This window comes from Stigmatopora argus, chromosome 14 (genome assembly GCF_051989625.1).
Source record: "Stigmatopora argus isolate UIUO_Sarg chromosome 14, RoL_Sarg_1.0, whole genome shotgun sequence".
NCBI lineage: Eukaryota > Metazoa > Chordata > Actinopteri > Syngnathiformes > Syngnathidae > Stigmatopora > Stigmatopora argus.
Window position 1 is genome coordinate 15,206,852 of NC_135400.1, and position 16,158 is coordinate 15,223,009.

Here is a 16,158-nt window from a genome sequence, read left to right on the forward strand (position 1 = left end):
GCCACAAAGTCCAGTAGCTCCATCTGGTGTTCACCTGGAGGAACAGCAGTGCGAATTTACCGTAGTAAGATGACAGAAAACGTTGAGTGCAATAGTGATTTTGATTTGATCTCTGCGGGATTTTACATTTCAACCGTTTAGCTGCCATTGACGGAGATAGACGTCCAATTCATTTTGCCTTAGGTTACAATCTTATATATTTACATATTTATGTTCATTAACGTGGTGTCCCACATTAAATGAATCAAACTCAAACACAGCTAAAAGCACATGCTCTACAGACGGATGGATTTTTTAAATTTATTTCACTCAATTCAATTATTTTTTAACAGGATTACAAAGTAAAAACAGCAAGACCAATAGTCAAACAAAAAATGGAAAAAACGACAACACTATACATTGAAGTATGTACAACAAATGGATAAATAAAGCAATACTGACGAGCAATACGATTGTTTTTGTCTAGGCGTTAGTGCACCAACAGGAGTGAAATCTGAAGGCGAAAGAAACGTCAGGCATTCGGCGTGACGAACCCGTTTTTGGTTGTAGACCTGAGGGCGCCCGTCTCAAAAAACCCGTAGCGCCGTCTGTCGCACTATTCATATACTTTACTGTCGCTAACCAGCAGCGTTTCTCTCCAAAATACCAAACCGAGGGCCTGAGGGTTTCTATAAAAGCAAAGAAAAAGGGAGTAGTAAAGCTGGAACCAGGTTCTCTTCCTACCAAAAAGGACTACATCGCCGCGCCTGACTTCAGACCCGCTGACGTTAGCGGACCGGCTAGCGACTCTTTGAGTCTGTGCCTCTTGCTCTCTCTCCTAAGCGGTCCGTTCCGGTCCGGAAAAAGCCGCTTCTCAGTGCCTCTTGAGGGACGAGACCTTCTTCTTCCTGGCAGCCAGCATCTCGTAGAAAGGGTCCCTGCTGATGGCGGCTCTGTGGACGGTAATTGTTGGACAACGTCAGGGAGAGGGAGTGTGTGCGTTAATGTATGTGTGTGTGTGTGTGTGTGTGTGTGTGTGTGTGTGAGAGAGAGAGAGCGAGTGAGAAAGTCAGGGAGAGTGAGAGAGTCAGAGTGTGAGAGAAAGTGTGAGTGAGAGAGCGAGTGAGAGAATGTGAGAAAGGGAGTGTGAGACAGTGGAGTGAGAGTATATGTATGATAGAGTGTATGTGAGAGTGTGGGCGTGAATGTGTGTGTGAGAGTGAGTGTGTTAGAGTGGTGAGAGAGCGAGCAAGAGTGTGTGTGTGTGTGATAGAGTGAGTGAGTGAGTGGGCGTGTGAGAGTGTGAGAGAGTTGTGTGGGTGTGAGAGAGTGAGAGAGAGATAGTGTATGTGTGATAGCGATTGAGTGTGGGTGTGAGAGAGAGTTTGAGAGACAGAGTGAGAGTGTAAGCGAGTGTGTGTGTGATAGAGGGAGAGAGAGACAGTGAGAGTGTGAGAGGGAGTGTGTGAGAAAGACAATGTGAGTGAGTAAGTGACGGAGTGAGACTGTGTGAGAAAGAGAGTTGTGCGTGTGTGAGAGTGAGACAGTGTGTGACAGAGTGAGACAGTGTGAGCGAGAGTGTGAGAAAGAAAGATAGAGACTGTAAGTATACTTACTATACAATGTCATTTGTATGAAAAAAAAAGCCTTACTATACACTGTCGCTTCTTAATACAAATGCCTTACTATACATGGTCGTTTTTATGGGAAAAAAAGCCTTACTATAGTAAGTAGTGAGAAAGAGTGTGTGTGAGAGAGACTGAGTGTGAGAGAGTTAGTGAGTGTCTGTGAGTCAGAGTGTGAGAGTCAGAGTGTGAGGGAGAGTGTGTGGGTGTGAGAGTGTGAGACAGTGTGTGAGAGTGAGTGTGAGCGACAGTGTATGTGAGTGTGAGTGTGTGTGATGGAGGGTGTGTGAGAGAGTGAGAAAGACAGTTGTGTGTGTGTGTGTGAGAGTGATAGTTTGTGTCAGTGAGAGAAAGACAATGTGAGTGAGTGTGTGATAGTGTGAGAGTGAGACTTGTGTGTGAGAGAGTGAGACTGAGTGAGTGTATGTGTGAGAGCGAGTGAGAAAGAGTGTGAGAGAGTGAGAAAGAGTGTGAGAGTGTATGTGTGAGAGAGTGAGAAAGAGTGTGAGAGTGTATGTGTGAGAGAGTGAGAAAGAGTGTGTGTGAGACAGCTGTGTTTGTGTGTGAGAGAGAGAGAGTGGTAGTGTGAGTGAGAGTGTAAGTGTGTGAGAGAGTGAGTGAGTATGAGAGTCAGTGTGAGAGAGTGTGAGAAAGTGCGTGAGAGAACTGTGTGTGTGTTTGAGAGAGAGTCTAAGTGTGTGAGTGAGTGAGTGTGAGAGTCAGAGTGTGGGAGAGTGTAAGCGAGTGTATGAGTGATAGTTTGAGAGAGTGAGAGAGATTGTATGAGAGTGAGAGAAAGTTGTGTGTGTGAGAGTGAGACAGTGTGATAGAGAGTGTGTGAGAGAGCGAGAGCATGTGTGTGTGTGTGTGTGTGTGTGTGTGTGAGAGAGAACACTCACTTGATGCTGTTCATCCACACATCCTTCTCCTCAACGGTGGGGGCGGAGATACGGTAGAAGGTGTGGTTGCCCTCCACCACGCGGCCATCCGCCTCCGTCTTGCACGCCTTGATCACCTGGTCCTTGTTGTCGGGGATGAAAAGCTCGAAGCAGTTCTGCGGCCAACAAAAACAATTCAGCGTCACACAAAAGCAGGCGGCGGCGGGGCAGGAGGAAAGGCGGCGGGCGGGCGGGCGGGCGGGCTTACGGGCTTCTTGTCCTCCACCTCCCGAATGCTCAGGTTCTCCAGTGGGATGATCCCCCGCGGCTCCTTGTCCTGCACGCCCCCCCAAAAAAACACCGGCGTTAGCGAGCCGCGACTTCCGAGCTGGAGGGGGTGGGGGGTAAGCGGCGTGATCTCACCGTGGTGTGCTCAAAGTAGTAGAGGCAGTTGTCGGTGAGGATGAACCATCTTCTCTTCCAGGTTTTCACGCGGCCTCCTGTCCAGCAAAGAGTCAGCAAAGAGTGAGCAGAAGGGGAAAACAAATGTTTGGGGAAATCAAGTCAACAGAGCGTAGCGCTAGCGACAGACGGATGGAAGTTCCTACCAAAGAAAGATGGCCGACAGACAGATCAAGCTCGACAACGCCGGAAAGCACAACTACGATGGCGTGAGCGATATCCGCTCCATCTTATTTTTTTCAAGCTAAATTGGGGCTGAAAGCAAATGAAACGCCAAGTTTGCCCGACGGGAAATGAACGGGTCCTGTTGGTGTATTTTTTAGAATGGATACGAGTATGCAAAGTCGCCGCCATGTTACCTGCCAGGAGTCAAAACAAGTGTGACTGGAAAGTTGGAAAACCTACTGCAATGTTACAATAATAAACAGAGTTTGGAACACACGTTGTTTTTCAGAGTCGTTTGTCACCACGTCAGATGCCTTTTTGTCTTTCAATTCCAAATTGGACTTAATCACGGCCACCAAATAGCGGCCGGTGACGGCGCTCGACGTCCAATCCAAACGGATTGGATGTCGGGCGACACGAGATAGTGAGGTGCCAGCCCTCCCACTTGGGCGTCACCATCGCCCCAACGTTCGCGGACAGGACAAACGTACACAAAACGGGCGTGGCGTAGATTACGATGCCTGGGATTGGATGGAGCCGGCTACCCGGTCCCGCGGCACAATCCCCCGAGTAGACTGGGGAATGATGCCGAGGGAGGGGAGGGCGTGGCGGGCGCTGCTTCCCAGAGCGGTGGGAGGGGCATCGTTGCTCCGCTCCAAGGAGCACGCGCCCGTCCATCCGATCCACGGAAGAGCCCACAAAAGCTGCACTATTCCCTTTTGGACCTGTCGGGGAAGGGGATAATGCAGCCGGTGTGAAAAGACGGACGGCCGCCGTCGCGAGATACGACGAAACCACCCGCAGAGGTACGACAGAAGATGAGGACACACAAAAATCAAAACCAGACCAGCAGCGCGGCGGCGGCGAGCGGACCGAAAAGATTCGGGACAAACAGGAATGACCACAGACATGGAAAAAAAACCCAGCCGGATGTCGCCGGAGCAGGAGAAGAAGGAAAAGCAAAAATGGCGCGCCACCAAAAGCACCCACCCGAGCCGACAGCAATTTGTTTCGCAGGCGTACGTACCTCCTGGGGTAGGAAAGACAAGGGCCAAAATCATGGGAACAAACAGGAAAAGGAACAAAAAAAGGAAAATGGTCAAATGAGAAGGAATTATTGCACGCTCTCATTCCCTTTGGCCTTTGGTGCGCTGCTTTTACGCGGGCCCGCCACCAGGCGGAGCCGTCCACGCTAAAATGCGGCACACCAAAGACGGGCAGGGATCCCCGTTGGCGTCTTCCACCTGGATTTTCTCCGGTGGTCCAGATTGGCTGTGATTACCGCCCTCGACAATCATGAGGAGGAGGAAAGGAGAAGTCTTTGGTAGCCGGCGGAAAGCCCACTCAAAACTCTAAACTCCCTCCCGTATTCCGCCGACGCGCACATCAAATATTTCTAAGTCGATGTCGTCCAGGTTCACAACGCGTGAAATCAATTTCTTTCACAACAACACGCCTTTACTATTCCAATCATATCGTATCGCCATTAACGTGAGGAACAGAGAACATTTCTTGCCAAACTGCTACATTAAAACTACTTTCTTTATACGATGAACAGAAAAGATTTGAAAATGACATTAAGAGAGAACCAAAACGTCTCAAAGTTCCTTTTTTTTAATGCTTGGACAGTTTGAGGCTGAGACCAATGTGAGCATGGTATCATCTGACTAAGTATGCCCTCACAATTGAGATGGCTATTATTATATATTAGTCATTATCTGATAGTATGAGCTAACAAATGAAAGTGCTCATTTCGGAGCTGTTATCTGACAGTAAGCGCTAATAAATGAAATGGCTATTTTTAGGGTTATTATCTGACTAAGTACTCCCTAACAAAGAACAGCTAGAAATTTCCCTCACGTAGCAAAGAGAGGTTAGCCTCGTAAACGTTACGTTTGGGTCACAAAATTATGGAAAATAGCCAAAAATGGGACTTGGTTGGTTCAACTGCTGACAGTGACTACGCGTGTGGGTAACGCCATCCATCGGCTGACCACATCATTTTGCCATGGACCGATGGTTACGCCAAAATTTAGGACGGGTTGCCTTTTCTTGATGTCAAAATTCCCTTTGACTCACCCAGTTTCAGAAGCCAGCCTTCTCGGTCCGGGTTGAAGAAGGTGTGCGTCAGGTCGTTGCCGTCGTCTTCCGGGATTTTGAAGGGCTCGTTTTTGATGCTCTCGTAGAGATTCTGCGCGGGAAAGAGCCACGCCGTTGGTAAGGGGCGATGAGTCATGCCGCGCCGTGCCACGCCCGGCCGCACTCACCCTGAGCAGGTCTTCGGGCAGGTCCCCTCCTTCGTTGATCCCCCGGTTCATGGCGATGAAGCGGTCCACGCCGGGCTTGTCCTTCACGTTGGGGTTGTGAAGGCTGGTGTTGAGCATGATGATGGCGAACGACAGAATGTAGCACGTGTCTGCAAAACAAAAGGAAGTGTCCCGATGTTTTCCAAATAAAGAGGGGGGGGGGGGCGTGCCCCAGAGACGTCAGCGAATGGTACCCGTGGATTGGAAAACGCCAGGGTTGCATTGGCAGTAGCGTTGGGCGAAGGACTCCATCATGCGGTCGATCTTCTGGGCTTCTCCCGGGAGACGGAAGCTCCACAGGAACTGTCTGGAAAAAAACAATTGGAGAAAACTTTCAAGCTATTTTGTCTGCTTTCTATCTACTAAAAGGTGGCTGTTTCTCACCTTAGTGCCTGAACCAGGTTGAGGTCTGTGAATTCGTGATGTTCAACAAAAGCATGCAGGACCTGGATGTTGAAATCATCTCTGTGCAATGGGAGGAATGGGAATGGGATCAATTACCAGATGGAACCTTTTGCTAATTCGGCGCCCATCCGTGCTGCGTCAAAGCCCCCCCCCTCCCTTAATGCGTGACCGTCTGAGCCATCATCTCCAAAAATGGCCATTTCCTGGAAGGCCCCTTCTTTCTTTCATTTCCCTTAAGCCAGCGCGTTGCAAAAGCCTGACTAAGCCAATTGAAAGCAGATGGAGATGAGTGAGACCCAGACCTTGTCCAAGGATGGGCGTGGCCCCCCAGGAAAGTCAGCAAAATGAAAACTATGCCCCTGCCCTTTTTCCAAAGCGGAGTATCCACAGAAGGCCGGAACTTTATATGTTTTATTTTTTTAATTTAAGAGGGTTGTGCTTACCTTTCCCCGAGGTAATCCCCAATGGCAGTCTTGTTGAGCCCCTCCCCCTTGCAGAGGAATTGAGCAATGTCATCTCTGGTGTTCTTCAGCAGGTCGTTCTCGATGAGGAACTGAATGCCCTGGAAGAGTCCAAAAAGGGGGGAAAGTCTCGATTAGGGCCTGGACTGGATTGGACTACACTGGACCAAACCCCCTGCCCCTCCACCTACCTTTTTGGGGTCCATGTTGAATTTCTTACGCCCCATGGCCACCTGTTTGTTCCTCTGCATGGTTTTCCTGAAAGGTCAGATGCTGGTTAGCTCTCCAAATTCAAAATTGGACAGACACCCACGCAAATTTCTTCAATGCACATACGGGGTTTTGTAAAATGTTTGACTCCAGTTCGTAGGCCAATCATTTGGACCATTTTCATTGGAATGACCTCAAATTTTCACAGCTTACATAGAAACGTTTCAAGTTTTTGGCATTTCATTTTCAATTCTTAACCTGAAAAGATATCCGACGATCGGCCTTCTAAAATAGGGTCAACCATTTTGGAACACCCCGCCCGTCCGTCTATTCTTTTAAAGATGCTAACACTTGGGCTGCCATGAACGAAGATGAGCATTTACATGCTGCCATTCCTCCCAGTTGAGATGAATTGCGCGATTATTGTTGTCAAATTCAGACCATGAGTGATGTACCATGAATTTAATAAACAATAAAAATTGGAGCCATAAACAGAGTGCTTTTCTTCATTAAGATTTGGACGTCAGGCGAGGCCGTTAGCCGTTAATGGCTTTGGCGCCGACCTTCATCGGGAAAGTGGCGGTGGGCGCCTGGCCTGCATTATTCAATGGGGCGGGACATTGAAAGCCTCTTAAAAGCGTGGCCAAAGCGGAAGCGGGATCGGCCGTGACTCGATGGCCGTCCGCTGGCCGTCCATAATTGACGGCTTGCTTTGCTATGGAAATACGCAGAAGGCCAAACGAGGCGATGGAGAACGACTCCTTTGCCAATTGGATAATACTACCTTCCATTTGCTGGCTTTTGTGTGGAGAGAGGGGGAAAAAAGAAGGTCAAATATGGCTCATTTCCCAGCCTGCCCTGGCCTGGTCTCACCTCTCCTCGCTGGAACCCAGGTTCTCAATCTCGTTGGTCACATCTGCTATCTCATCCTTCAGCCGCTGTGGAAAAGAAGGCCATGGTTAGTCTACAACGTGGTTTCAATAACGCTTTGAGCCGACGATCGAGCGCCGCTCCTTTCGGGTCGGCGTTTTGGCGCCGTGTCGGATTATCGGCGACGTCAAGTTCATTTGTGAACTTGGAGAATGGAAAGCGTTAGCCTCAATTCATTTCCGGGCGATTGGATCGGGACGTTTTTTCGTCCTTGTGGTCCAAGTCAATATTCAAGAGCGAAATGACAGGCGCTGCTCATTGGCTGCTGGGCCACGTCAGGAGAACAATCAACATCTTTGTATTGACAAGCCGGCGTGGAGTCCGTCCCGCGTAGGGTTCAAAAGTCAGCGAGGACCCGAGCGATTTACGGCCATAACCTCCCTCTCCGTTTCCCACGCGGACGACCGACAAAGGCGACATCTGTGCGGCGGGGAGCCCTCGCCGTCCCAACGCATTCCTCGGATGCTGGCAAACAATGGCAGGGCCTGGACGGTCGCACGCGCGAGAGAGGGGGGGGGGGACGTGGGAGTCAAAAAAGGCCCGGCCGGGGAGGTCGCCTGGACACTTTTTGGACGGCCTAGACAGTCCGGGCTCAGGAAAAAGTGCCTTTGCGTGATGGATCCACCACGAGAAGCCAAAACCAAGCATGCCATCTGGATGTTTGTGATGGACAATGCCTTTAAAAGGAAACGTCTCGTGCAGGGGTCAGGAACCCTTTTGACCAAGAATTCATATTTTTAAATGTTATTCCTTGGGAGCCATACTCTGAATTTAAAAGTCAAAATACATGGAAATGGGTGTTTTTTTTCGTAATTTCACACCTTTTATAGTGGAAAAAACTCATACTTTTGACAAGATTTTTATGCAGTTGCTAATTAATGACATTATGCATTCCAGAAGAATCTAATGCAAAAAAAAAGAAGATAAAAGCTGCTCTCGATGTAGTATCTCAGCCATTTCCATATTTTAGCTCAAAGGTTAGCAAAGAGCCTGATGCACCCATCAAATGAGCCACATGTGGCTCCCGAGCCATAGGTTCCCTCCCCCCGGTCTAGTGGATGACGTGGTTTTGCACGTGAGCCCCGATTTGGAGAACGTGACCGTCCAATGGCCAGGAAATTGAACAAGTAAGCGTCATAGCAGAGCTTAGAACGGCTGGACCGCCATCGCAAACAAATGTTATGCTATACACGGAAAAGATGTGGGTAGGAAATAGCCCGCATTCCACGGGCTCAACATGTGCGGCGGGGGAATTTGGACAAGAATGGGGGCGGGGGGAGCAAATATTTTCCTATCGTTTCTTGGGCCTGAATTTCAAGACTGAACAAACAAGGCGAGACCGGATGACCAATCAAAAAACTATTCCCAATTATTATAATTTTTTAATTTGGGGCTACCTGAATGTCGTCCAGCAGCTCCAGCTTGCGCCGGCGGATGTTTTCCAGTTCTTGCTGCTCCTCCGGCGTCAGGTCGTCCGGCACTGGTGAGAAGAAAAACACAAAATGCGTCAAAACGACACGTGAGACCATCTTTACCGTATTATTCGGACGATTGGAGACCGTAAAAATAAAATAAACGAATCGTGGCTGCAGTTGTGTTTACTCCGAGAAAAAAAAAAACGAAACAAGAAATGACACTTATCTAAATTTGGGCTCTGTTTTTTTTTTCCTTTTCCAGGAGAACTTTTGTGGGCTCTTCGGGACACCGTTTGAGCACTCGCACCAAGGTGTGATCAAAGCTACCTAGCCCAAGCCAGCAGGTTGGAGGACCAGAAGACCAAGAGACCAGCAAGCCCAGCCCACTTGCGGATGAGCACTAATGCATTGTGGGATGGGCCGACAGGCAATCTATCACGGTGGTCGCCACGATCCATTAGGCTTCTCCACATTCACGCTCTTCTACGAGAGATCTACACACGGACTAAATCTCATGAGGGAAATCGGGACGGAACCCAAGGCGATGCGATGGAGACATCCGACAAAACGCTCCAATCAAAGCACGGGGAACTTTTCTACTCTTTCCCACGTGACGCAACGCTTACTCACCTGATGCGAGGCGTTTCGCTTTTCAAGAATTCCGTCAGTTCCTCGGCGGACAAACATATGTACGAGATGCCATGCCTGCCCGCGAGCGGCGCGAGACACGCGGGAAGCGCCGTGCCGCGCCCCGCTGCCCCCCCCCCCTTCTCTCTTTTGCCTTTCAAGGTGCAGGCTCCGCCCCCGTGGCTGTACTTTCTCTTCCTCCAAAACAAGCCTTCCGGTATATTATCTATCTTAGATGTAGTTTCCCCGATCCAGCTCCAGTCTCGGAGTCCACGCGGGCAGGAAGGCAGGCATTGGTCAAATGAGGCCAAGATGGAATGTTGTCATAAGAGCAGCAGACGTGACTCAGCTCTTCGCACTGGCACCCCCCGCCCCTCCAAAACGAGTCATACTATCCGTCATCGTCTGATTAAGGAAGACTCGCTTCATGCTATTCTCAGGAAATTCTTGAGTAACTCATCTTAACCGTGCGTGGCAAGTAGGCGTGCCTCAACTCGGGGGCCGCGATCGTCGGCGAAGGACGTCCAAATGGTTTTGACTGCAAGCAAGATCGCGCAATGCCAGCCTAGATCACTGATATCTTTGCTTAATTTGACGTCTTTCCTTTGTATTTGTCCATCGCCGTCGATGGCGAACAGCGAGTTAACGTCCCGTGAAGGAATGCTGAATGTACAGCGAGGCGCGGCAAAAACAAAAACATCCCCCGGCCGTCCGGGAAAAAGCAAAAACAAAAACATCCCCCGGCCACGCTATCGCGTAATCCACGGTCGCCTACGCCGAAGGCCGCTGCTTTCTTTCGATTAATCTCGTTGTTTTGACACGCCGCGGACTTCTTTGGGAGCGGAAGCCTTTGTCTACCGGCGACCGATCCTATCGCGGCCGGCCTGGAAACGATCGCTCGGGCAACAACGCCACGTTCAGACGAGCCGGTCCCACCGCATTCTTGGACCTTTCAAAGCGCGCTTGTATTGCTTTTGAACCCCAACCTATTTAACCTATTTAATAACAATGTCGATAATACAAATCATGTCGTTTGATCAAAAAACAGTGACGCTATCAGAAGGCAGTTTCATCCGACTGGAGAAACTTGGGCTACATTTCCCAATACCAAGAATATGACTAATTTGACGTCCACAAATCTAAATAATAATAAAATGTTTTCATCTCACTCATCTCTGTCTATACTTTTAAACTAATGAATTGTAAATGATGCTATGAAATGATCACAGTCTTTTTGACCAAGTGATCGAATATGCAAATATTAAAAAGAACAATATACAAAACATGATACAATAAGGAACATGACAAACAATCTCTGATTGGCCCCAACGGTGACCTCGGGAATTCCCAACTTTGGTAGAACAACGTTTTTCAGCACAAATGGCTCGTAACGGGACACCCAGTGTAAAAACACTGATCGAAACCTAAAAAAAATGCCGACTGGAGTGGAAAAAGAGGGCGTCCGCCGACGCAAAAACTCCACGACGGCGAGACGGCGCTGGTTATCAAACCGCCGGGCCCTGGCGGATCAGCCGTCTGGACCACTTTTAGCTTGGCGGGGGGGCCCCGGCACATACGGACTCCCCCCGCCACGACAAAGCAGCCGTGTGTGTGTGACTCGCTCCATCCCAACGGGATTGGTCACCGAGACCCACGATAATGCGATTACTAATTAACGCCGCCCGCCACAGAGGGCTATTGTTGAAGCGGCCCAAACTTTTGGTACCATTCCATGTAGTAAATGATATCTTTCAATATCAATACTTGGCTAGAACATACTAATAACCTGTTGGGATACACACATATGGACCATCTGGATATCCTGTCACGTGGGTTTTAGCCCATTTTTGGGGGATTATTTAACTTTCAAAAGAGGAGCAATATAACCATGCCACACACACACACACACACACAAAGCAGGCTGCAGCCACCTGTTGTTGAAGAGTTTGTACTAAAACTCACGTTTATCATACTTTATGGAGATATATTTGAAGACACGTTCACGGAAATTGGTTCAAGAATTTTCTCCCCAAAAAATGGAAATTGAACGAATCGAATAAAAAGACGTTTTTAGTCGGGAAAATACGTGTTGATGGAGTTGGCCGACAGCTCCCCACAATACATTGGGACATTTTTCCCCCTGTAAGACCCATTTTATATGAAAAGGAAACATAATGGTGCGCCACGGTCCAAGTAATAATTTCAGATAAAAGTTCGGCCTCAATTTACGGGAAGCCATCACATAATGCAAAAGTGTCGATTCCAAGCGGTTCTGGGTTCAAGTTGTTTAGTTTGAAACAAATGAAAAAAAGACACGGGGAATAGCAACAAGTGACTTCCGCGAGTTCTTGGAACGTCAAAGTTTCACGTGTGAGCTTATTACGGAACTATTTCGCATATTTCTTCCATTTCTTCGTTGTATCAATGTGAGCCATTAATTAACGTAGTTTGACTCACCCACGCCGTCTTCGGACTTTAACACCATGTTGACGAGCAGTCTGGTTTCGCTCAAAAACTTGTTCCAGCCTTTCCTAGCGTTCCAAATTAACTCCTTGGACCTTTTTTGTTTACTTTTAAAACACTAGCGGGTTGTTTCGAGTTGGTTTAGAAGTGGTTTCCGTGGTTAAGGGAATAGTTGAGCAAGCCCAAGTTCCGGGCTAAACTCCACCCTTGTCCTGTATGTCTTCTTCGTGGGCGTGCGCGCGACTGTCAAGTAAACGGCCCATTTCCGCTTTGCATTTTCACAATAAAATACGCAGTCGTGTCAAACGACCGTGTCTCGCCAAAGAGAAGCCATCCTAAATTTACACTTATGGTACAAGAAATAAAACCGTTACCACAATTAGATTAATGGGTTTTACAAACAATAGTAGAAAAAATAGCGCTGTCGTAATGTGTTCGTTTGAAGAAAATACACCGCATATCCGGGTGTCATGTTCGCTTAACATAACTTGGGTGAAAGGTGCAGCCTCGGGGCCTGATGACGCGTTCAGTGCCCACCTCTCCCCCCGGATTTGTGCATTCTCTCACACACACACCCAAAAGAAAAATAAAGGGGGAGAGGGGTTGGGGGTGCTACAGTTGGGCAGTGTGGGGGCGGGGAACTTGATTGACACATGCACAACTTGTGCACTTCTGCTGCCAGATTGTGTGTGCGTTAAAATCTGGCTAGTCCATATCCGCCTATGTTTGGACTTGTCTTGAGAACTTGCACAACATTGCTATCTACAGTTACATTAATCTCACATTTTGCATTTTATTTTAATAAACGTTGTACATGTGATTATTAGTAGCCACAACAAGAAAAAGTATTTGGCTTTATCTGTGTAGAAGGTGCGTTCAATTGTTATCAACAAAACGTAAAATCAAAATCTAAAAAACAATCAGTAAATTAAATGTTATGATCAAGATTCCATCAGATGGCGCTAAAAATATTTAATTTACTTGGTCTATACAAAAAAACAGCAATTTTTCTGTGACTAAGAAGGGGGTGGGTTTTACCAAAATAATCAACAATAAATAAAAGTATCTTTAATAAATAAATAGCTTGGAGTTATAAATTGTGGACATGGTTAGTCGGCTGAATTAAAAATGGCATCGGTTTTATGAAAATCAAATTAATACTACAGCTTCTGCTTCGTTTTATGTGGAGAAATGCAGAAAACAGCGAACCCTGTCGGTCACTCTTATGAAAGACAATAAACCGGCACAATTCTAGATGGCCTTCTGATGTTAAGCACAACTGTAGTGAGAAAAAAAACGATGCAAAAGAGGCGACTTTTTAAAATCGGCGTCAACGCTGGCAAGACAAAAGATCGGCGAGGTTGCTGGGGTTGGCGTGACGACAAGCGGCGAGATTGTGGCGTCAGCGGAAGCGACGATGATGGACTTCCCCAATGTCGTCCGGCGACGCAAACACGTTGGCACAAGCGCAACGCTGAGTCAGAAGTTTAGAAATTAGTGACACTTCCCTTTTGCGTCGCACTTGGTCAGCATCCGATTGGCCGCAAAACGTCGAGTCACGTCAACAACACTGTCCGCCGCAACGATTTCATTCGCAATCTCTCTCTACCCCGTCAATTCCTGGAATGAGAAACTCGTACAAATGCTCACTTCTGTTCCCTTTTTAATTTTTGTTCTCGCCTAAGGCAAATTGGAATTCCAGTCCAAAACGGTTAGTCCCGCTGCTCGCATAAACCACGCCAAATTCAGAAGGCCTTGAGTACGTTAAATTGACATGGCAACACAACCAAACAATATCGGATCAGAACTAAAAAAAAAAAAATCTGCATCAGGACATCCCTAATGTAGATCAATCTCTGACACCTAAATTTTTAAGCAATATTAAGATGAATGTATCATTAGCACATAAATTAGATTAGATAACTTTATTCATCCCGTATTCGGGAAATTTCACTGTCACAGTAGCAAGAGGGTGAGAATACAGACACAGAAAAAAGACAGCTTAGACATAAATAAATAGGTAATAAATAAGTTAATAAATAAATAAGCGTGTTGCTGATACATATATATATATATATACATATATATATATATATATATATATATATATATATATATATATATATATATATATATATATATATATGTATATATATGTATACATAGATGCACATGTATACATACATACGGTTGGCCTTAACATTCAGCCATTTCTTATTAATAGATATTTGCTCTATTCCTCATTGGCGCCAATGATAAAACTTGAATCTCAGGAGTTAAAGCTTTAACTGTGGCAACAATGGTTTTGATCTATTTTTTTAGGCTTACCTGCAGTTTGCTGGACCACTTCCGCAGCGGGACACAACAACGTGTAAAGACTGGACACGCAAAGCTCAGCCACCGTCCCCATGTCTGCTAATAAGAATCCCAAATCCAATTTACGCGGCACTTTTCTTACCGAGATGCGAGCGCAAGTAGAAAATGGCCACTTCTTTGGGGCCAAGGGTATCAAATGTACACATTAGAAGGCGCGGCTGTTATTCCGAGGCCTGCAATCGTTTCCGTTTTGACCGCTTCCTCTTTTTGGGTTGACGTGTGACGGCATTCGTCCGTCACCCCTTTTCTCTCGCTGTCATGCTCCCACGCCAGACGGCGAGGGTTGGCGGCCAGCCCTCAACCCCGGACGTCTTTCGCCGTCGAGGGTGGCCAAAGAGTTAAAGTAGCGCTAACGTTAGCATCCGGCCCAGTTAGGGGCTCGTTTGCAACGCTAAATATAGGCGCAATTTGCCGATCAAAGCGTGAAACTGTCGCAATAACATCGTCCGATGGTCACCGTCGCTGCATTTTAATGAGATGTTTTACTTTCAACTTTCATTTGTTTTCATTTTTTCTATTCTTAGCATCCACAGCGCGAATCCCCTGAGATCGGGGCTGCTTTGCTCATACCTGGACAGCTCCTCTCTTCTCGTTCTGCTTTGTTCTTGACAGAATTCACGTGCAATTTGGAATTTGGTGTGATTAGTACAGCAAGCTGCAGGAAATAACCCAATTGTGCTCATTCGCTACCATTGACGTCTATAGACGTCTACTAAATGAATGTTACTATCCGTTAGTGTCATTTTAAACACGTGAGCTGAGCCTTGTTTGTCTTCGTGATACGAGTTGACATGAGAAAAATAGTGACCAAAAATATGAGAAATATTAGTCTGTACGTAATATGTAATAACACGCAGGTAATCTAGAAAAAAAGTATGAGTATATATATATTCGAAGTACTGTAGACGTTTGACTTACCGATGAATAATGGATGGATAATGGACCCCAAAGTAAACATGCGAGCCCATTATGCACCATTGGAAATAAAATGGATTATGGATTATGAATGTCATCAAAAACCAGACAGAAGACATAAATGGTCTTCTCATGGTGAATATTGTTGGTCTTGCATCTTTTGAGCCGAGCACGAGAGTGTGGCCATTTGCTGACAGCTATTTTCAGAAGCACTGCCAACTCATACAGAATACAAAAAGTGATGGATGCATTATTAATACGCAAGCCCATCCGATCCGAGACGATCTCGCCCTTCTATCGTTGCCCGGCCAACGTTATGATGAATCATCTCGCGTCATTTCCACGACTTCTAGCACACTTGGGGTCCAGTCCTATCCCTTAACCCACAACACGTATAAAAAAAACACTTTTCGGAATATCGCGACACATGACAAGTCGTCGGGGACCTACCTGGAGCGTCTGCCTCCATCCCGGCGCTCTTTGGGCGGCGGCGTGCGGGAGGCTCGGTCCCGGCGTGGGGGTCAGGGACTCCGGGCAGACTGGCAGCGAGCAAACCTCCAAAAGAAGGAAGCCTCTTCCGCCTTCAAATGCTTCCACTTTCCACTTTGCGACACTTTTTAACACTGAAATTGACAAACAGGTGAAAAAAACTAAGTTGCGACTTGAGCACAAGGCAGAGCGAGAGTACTTCCGTCAACGAGCCGCCACTTGGCTAACATGGACGGAAGCCCCGCCCACTACCTTGACGCAGCCAATCCACTTTGGCGCTGCAAAAGGTTGGGCGGGACTATGATTTGAACAGCGACGGCTGGCGTTCAATGATAACGTTTAAGCGCCAGCGATAGACGTCCAAACAGTTTGCGCTGGGAGGGCGGAAAGCGGTCTTTAGATCTTACTTGCCTGTACTGGTACTACAAGTGCGCCTACTGGCGTGATTTGGT

General features: G+C 47.3%; 1 protein-coding gene across 3 annotated transcripts; it reads right to left on the reverse strand.

Annotated features, from left to right (window-relative positions):
• Nucleotides 1-286: 286 nt before the first annotated feature.
• LOC144088509 (cytohesin-1) lies at nucleotides 287-15,934 on the reverse strand. 3 transcript variants are annotated; one of them, XM_077618965.1, is made up of 13 exons: nucleotides 15,668-15,934; nucleotides 8,819-8,901; nucleotides 7,365-7,429; nucleotides 6,473-6,539; nucleotides 6,264-6,382; nucleotides 5,800-5,880; nucleotides 5,610-5,722; nucleotides 5,377-5,525; nucleotides 5,188-5,300; nucleotides 2,906-2,984; nucleotides 2,751-2,819; nucleotides 2,504-2,658; nucleotides 287-932 (listed from the first exon to the last, which is right to left on the reverse strand). In XM_077618965.1, the coding sequence occupies exons 1-13, from the start codon at nucleotides 15,684-15,686 to the stop codon at nucleotides 854-856; spliced, it is 1,191 nt and encodes a 396-aa protein (XP_077475091.1). In that variant the 5' UTR covers nucleotides 15,687-15,934; the 3' UTR covers nucleotides 287-853. The 3 variants fall into 3 exon arrangements, with proteins under 3 accessions (XP_077475091.1, XP_077475090.1, XP_077475092.1); XM_077618964.1 differs by lacking the exon at nucleotides 15,668-15,934 and adding an exon at nucleotides 11,921-12,151 and having other exon boundaries at nucleotides 2,906-2,982; nucleotides 5,189-5,300; XM_077618966.1 differs by lacking the exon at nucleotides 15,668-15,934 and adding an exon at nucleotides 9,467-9,546.
• Between the last annotated feature and the right edge of the window lie 224 nt (nucleotides 15,935-16,158).

Excerpts from the sequence above, each read along its gene's own strand:
- LOC144088509 (XM_077618964.1), bottom strand. The coding sequence starts at position 11,948 with ATGGTGTTAAAGTCCGAAGACGGCGTGG. Across the intron at positions 2,820-2,905 it reads ACTACTTTGAGCACACCACG|GACAAGGAGCCGCGGGGGAT; the intron begins GTGAGATCACGC and ends GGGGGCGTGCAG. Across the intron at positions 2,659-2,750 it reads AGGTGGAGGACAAGAAGCCC|AACTGCTTCGAGCTTTTCAT; the intron begins GTAAGCCCGCCC and ends TGTTGGCCGCAG.